This window comes from Leptonychotes weddellii, unplaced genomic scaffold (assembly GCF_054177405.1).
Source record: "Leptonychotes weddellii isolate Sample4059 unplaced genomic scaffold, ASM5417740v2 HiC_scaffold_4025, whole genome shotgun sequence".
Taxonomy (NCBI): domain Eukaryota; kingdom Metazoa; phylum Chordata; class Mammalia; order Carnivora; family Phocidae; genus Leptonychotes; species Leptonychotes weddellii.
Window position 1 is genome coordinate 6,063 of NW_028006648.1, and position 6,003 is coordinate 12,065.

General features: G+C 39.4%; 1 protein-coding gene across 1 annotated transcript; it reads left to right on the forward strand.

The window, feature by feature from the left end:
• Positions 1-243: 243 nt before the first annotated feature.
• LOC102743097 (olfactory receptor 1L3-like) lies at positions 244-1,913 on the forward strand. Its single transcript, XM_081810853.1, is given in 2 exon segments — positions 244-1,223; positions 1,226-1,913. Coding segments are annotated over 2 exon segments (969 nt in total). The 5' UTR covers positions 244-700; the 3' UTR covers positions 1,672-1,913.
• Positions 1,914-6,003: the final 4,090 nt, after the last annotated feature.

Sequence of the window (6,003 nt, forward strand, 5' to 3'; positions counted from 1 at the left end):
AGCATCTCTTATGGTTTGCCTCCCTCTCTATTTTCATCTTATTTTTAAAAGGATGGTTCTTCATCAACCACAAACTAGGTGAAATAGCTATTTCATGATTATATAGATGTGCATTTGCCAAGGATAATATTTATGAGAAGCTAACCTGAACCTGATTCATAGACTGCATCTGTGGTTCCTGTGATTATCAGCCACAGACCAAGGAGGAAAAGGGAATCAAGCCTTCTATAGGCCTCCTCCTCCTTCTCCCTCTCACCTTCAATCTGTTTTCTTTTTTTTAAGATTTATTTATTTATTTGAGAGAGAGAGAGAGAGCACACTGTGCAGAGAGGCAGAGGGAGAAGAGAGAGTCTTTAGCGACTCTAGGCTTAGCATGGAGCCCAATGTGGAGCTGGATGTCATGACCCCAAGATCATGACCTGAGCCAAAACTAAGAGTCAGACTCAACCAACTGTGTCATCCAGGTGCCCCCCACCTTCAATCTGTTTTCTATAGATTTCTATCACAAAGATTCTAAAGGAACAAGTGAAAATACACCTTTGGCTCTGATTTGTTCATATTCAGGAAGAAAATCATTAGGGTAAATGCCCTTTTACAACTGCTCATTCTCATTGTAAGAACCAGATGGAAAGATGCATGTCCTAGATGACATAAGAACATTAACTGACAGGACCTTTTATCTGTAGGTGCATACAAGTCCATGGGAATGTCCAACCTGACAAGACTCTCTGAATTCATCCTCGTAGGACCGTCCTCTCACCCTGAGGACCAGAAGCCACTCTTTGCCCTCTTTCTTATCATGTACCTGGTCACCTTGGTGGGGAATCTGCTCATCATCTTGGCTATCCGCTCTGATCCTAAACTCCAAAACCCCATGTATTTCTTCCTGAGCATCTTGTCCTTTGCTGGTATCTGCTACACAACAGTCATAGTCCCCAAGATGTTAGTGAACTTATCAGAGGCGAAAACCATCTCCTATGCTGAATGTCTGGCATAGATGTATTTCTTCCTGGTCTTTGGAAACATAGACAGTTATCTCCTGGCAGCTATGGCCATTGACCACTATGTAGCCATTTGTAACCCCTTCCATTATGTCACTGTGATGAACCACAGACACTGTATGCTGCTAGTGGCCTTCTCCATAGCTTTCTCCTGCCTCCACTCCCTTCTACATGCCCTCCTGGTGAATCGGCTCACCTGTGCATCAAACGTTATCCAACATTTTTCTGTGATGTCAACCCTGTTCTAAAACTGGCCTGTTCTTCCTCTTCTGTCAACAAAATCGTGGCCATGACAGAAGGGATGGCTTCTGTGATGGCCCCATGTATCTGCACTGTCATCTTTTACCTGAGAATCCTCATTGCTCTCTTCAATATTCCCTCAGTGGCTGGAAAATGCAAAGCCTTCTCCACCTGCAGCTCCCATCTCACAGTGGTGACTCTGTTTTATGGGAGTATTGGCTATGTCTATTTCCACCCTTTGTCCACCTATACTGTCAAAGACCGAGTAGCAACAATCATCTACACTGTACTGACATCTATGTTGAATCCATTTATCTACAGTTTGAGAAACAAAGACATGAAACAGGGCTTAGAGAAACTGATAAGCAGGATTAAGGCTCAAATGGATATGCTTTCTACTACACAAGCCAACAAAATCCGTGGATCCTGATATCAAAGTGTGGGTGTGGGTGCTCATGTACACACACCTGCACAAACTCACAGGTGCACACACATGCACACACACACATCAGCATGTGAGAAAAATTTTTTTGGAAAAATATACTCTCTGCTCAATTGTAGCTGCACCCTGTAGTTTTCCAACCTGTGGTCTCTGTCATACCATGGTTGACAGTACCTTCCATGTCTTGGTACCTATGCTACAATGTAGATCACCTCAATATCTCTCTATTCCAGAAAATCACATTCCCTTTATTCCTTCCATATTTATAGCGAACCTCCCATATTTCCTTCATTTATAAATTCATCCAAGTTTGGTCACTTGAATTACAAAAGAATCTTTGTACATTTATTTTTTTAAATTTTTTGTTATGTTAGTCACCATACAATTTTTGTACATTTATGTAGAAATCTATATATGTGCAAAAATGTCTTGCATTGGGGCGCCTGGGTGGCTCAGTCATTAAGCATTTGCCTTCAGCTCAGGTCATGATCCCAGGGTCCTGGGATCAAGCCCTACATTGGGCTCCATGCTCAGCAGGGAGCCTGCTCGTCCCTCTCCCACTCCCCCTGCTTGTGTTCCTGCTCTCCCTATCTCTCTGTCACATAAACAAAATCTTTAATAAAAAAATGTTTTGCATTTATAACTACTCTGTTCTATCTGAAATAGAAGATTTTTTTGCAAGTGGTTGGGTGAATGTGTGTGTGTGTGTGCGTGTGTTACCTCCTTATTGGACTAGGAGCTTCCCAACTGCAGATCAGAATGTTTTCTGATCATGCCATGATATAACTCGGGTCTCTTTTATTAATTCTCCCAACAGCTGGATATCCTGGGCTCTGGAGTCATTAGATACACAAAACCTAACATCAATCACATAACTGACTATTAGTAAGCCAGCTCTATGCCTCTGTAGTGTTCTGTTCTCTATTCTTCCTGCCTTTCATAAGCTCAGGTTGCATTCATCAAACAACGCTTCCTGAAACTCCTTGCCTATGTGCTCCTCTCTCTAAAGATGCCTGTATTTCCATGTGTTTTCTATTTGTTAGTTTTTTCAGAATGAAGGAAAATTTGTTCTATGTAATCAGAAATGCTTCCTATGGCCACTGAAGACAGAGTCAAAAATCAATGGATGTATGTATTATATGTTGGCTAATTGAACATAATAAAAAAAAAGAAAAGAAAAAACAGTGGATGTAAACTATTAGTAAGAAGCTTTTGGTTTACAAAGCCTCATAAAAAAGAGGTTCTTTTAAAAAAAATAATGATGTACTATATGTTGGCTAACTGAACATAATAAATAAATAAAAATACATGTGGTTTTTGATGTAGTGTTCAACAATTCATTAGTTGTGTATTTTTATTTATAATTGAGCTCCATTCATTTCCCACCTTTCATGGATATCATTGCTCCTTCCAAGTCCCATTTCTAAACTCTCAGGACTTACACAACTTCCCCTGATGTCTTCAAAGACCCAAGAGGATTTTTCTTGTTTGCTTTTTGTTTTGTTTTGTTTAGATTAGTCTGTACTTTGGTACTATGCTGATTCAGTTGCTGACATCTGACCTTTTCCCATTCATTTGTCACCATGGGTGATGACTAGGCCATGCTTATGAGATTGATGACTGGTCCACATGTCTTCTTATGCTCTGTAATGATGATCCAGTGGTGATATCAGCCTTGGCCAACATGAAGGGTTCTTGCCACAGCCCTTTGATGTTGGTCTAGTCTCTCCACCAACCTGGCTTCTCTCACTCATCTATTTGGTTTTTTTTTTTATTTACATTCAATTAATTAACATAGAGTGTATTATTAGTTTCAGAGGTATAATTCAGTGATTCACCAGTTGTATATAAAACCCAGTGCTCATTACATCACGTGCCCTCCTTAATGACCATCACTCATCTATTTGAATGAGCCACTCTAGGTCCTTAAAAAACATTTAAATAACCTCCAGGAAAATACTTAGTGCAATATCCAGTCCTCTGATGTCTACAAATACAATGCCACCATTTTCTATTGCTCTTTTTAATTTCAAGAGCAAAAGTTGCACCAGTATAGTCCTCATATTGCACAGGGCCCATGTCCAATCTACTGTCAGATTCACAGACTTAAAGGACCCTGCAAGAGACTCTCTACTGTTATCTAAATGTGTCCCATTGCTTTGATTTCTCCTTCATCTCTTCCCTGGGATATATGTGGATTCCAAGTGATGACTCTTAAGAGCTAAGAATCTGGTGTTTAACACGTTGGGGTTTTGGATGGAATTGTGTTTCCCCATAATTTCATAAGTTGACATCCTAACCCCCTCATCTCAGAATGTGACTTATTTGGGGATAGGGTCTTTAAAGAGGTAATTAAGTTAAAATGTCTTTCAGGTGGTCCCCAATCCAAGATGACTGGTGTCCTTATAGGAAGAGAATATTAAAACACAAACATACACAGATGTAAGATCTTGTGAAGATACTGCAAAGCCAAAAAGAATGTCCTCAGAAGAAACCAACCCTACCAATACCTTGCCCTGACTTCCAGCTTCCAGAATTGTGAGAAAATAAATTTCCATTGCTTAAGTCACCCAATCAATGGCACTTTATTATGGCAGCCCCAGAAAACTAATACAATATACTTGATAATTCTGCTGCAGAGAACTGAAAAGTACTGGGGCGTCTGGGCAGCTCAGTTGGTTAAGCATCCAACTCTTGGTTTCAGCTCAGGTCATGATCTCAGGATTGTGGGATTTAGCCCCATATCAGGCTCCTTGCTCAGCATGGGGTCTGCTTACGATTCTCTTCTTTTCCCTCTGCCCATCCCGCTGCTTGCACTCTCTCTCTCTCAAAAAAATAAATTATTTAAAAAAAAAAGAAGTGAAAAGTAAGCAATGCTTTATCCCCCAATTTTTTTTTTTTTTAGTGTGTAGGGATAGGTACTTTTTTTATTATTATGTTATGTCACCATACCCCCCAATTTTTAATTCACAATATCTGCTTGCCATAAATCTTCCATTTTGGCAATGAAATCTGTTTTCAAAACCTGAAGGTCTCTGATTCATTGATTATCTCATATATCTCTTATATCTTTTATATATCTAATATAAAACTGGGAACTTACCATAACCTCTAGCTCACCTAGAAATTAAGACCCAGATCTCAACTAGCGAGAGATGGGGGTGAAAAAGTCAACATTACAACAAAAAGACAAGGGAACACTGATTAAACTGAAGTCTCAACTAGGTAAAGAATTACTATGACCACAGACCTTTGAAGATGTCCCTGCCATCGGTCTCATGAGTTATGTGGGAAATCTGAGACGGTCTTACCTTCCTGTTAAGCTCTGAAAGAGAAGAACCTGTGACAGCTCCTTATCCTGCCTTCTTCTAACACAGGTGAGGTCAAAGCTGAATAGCCAGGTTCTCCCTAGTATGATTTTACTTGACCTGGTTTGAATTTTACTAAATTGTTTTTCCATTTATTTCTTTTTTCTTTTTTTTTATTTTATTTATTTTATTTTATGTTAATCACCATACATTACATCATTAGTTTTCCATTTATTTCTAACATTAATAACTAGAAGCCAACTCTCCACTATAGAGAACTGATGGTTACCAGAGGACAGGTGGGTGGGGTCATGGGTTCAACAGGTGATAAGGATTAAAGAGTGCACTTGTGATGAGGACGAGGTGTTGTATGCAAGTGTTGAATCACTATATTGTATACCTCAAACTAATATTACACTGTATGTTAACTAACTGGAATTTCAATAAAAACTCTCAAAAAAGAAAAAATAATTAGTCCACCACTTTAATTTATAAGAAAAACAAAGAAAGATAAGGACCTTAGATGCACGGCTAGGTCCACAAAAAAAGAAGGAGCCAAGTACAACCAAGACTGAAAAAGATAAAGAAATAGCAAATCATTCTTCAAACAGTTTAACTACTGTACTGACATCTTTATGTCATACAAAGGGAATATAAGTGCTATGTATGAGTATCTGCTTAGGGTTCCTCTCTCTACAGGAGATTTCAGACAAGATCATTTTGCTCAAAAGAAAAACTATAGGTGTTTCAGGGGCCCCAAGTTTTCCCCAATACATTCTTGATGAGTTTGAAAGGAAGGAGAAGTCATGAGATGAGATGAGGCTGGGGACTGTGAGGCTGAAGTGCCCATGGGAATTCCTCCATACTAGGCTGGCCAAAGTGCACCTAGAAACAGGATTTCCACTGGGAAGTTAATCTGTTGTGCCAGAATAGCAACTAAGGTCCAAAGCCAAGGATGAAGGCTCTAATCCCTACATTCTAAAGAATGTTCTAGCACTGGTAGGCTAACCCC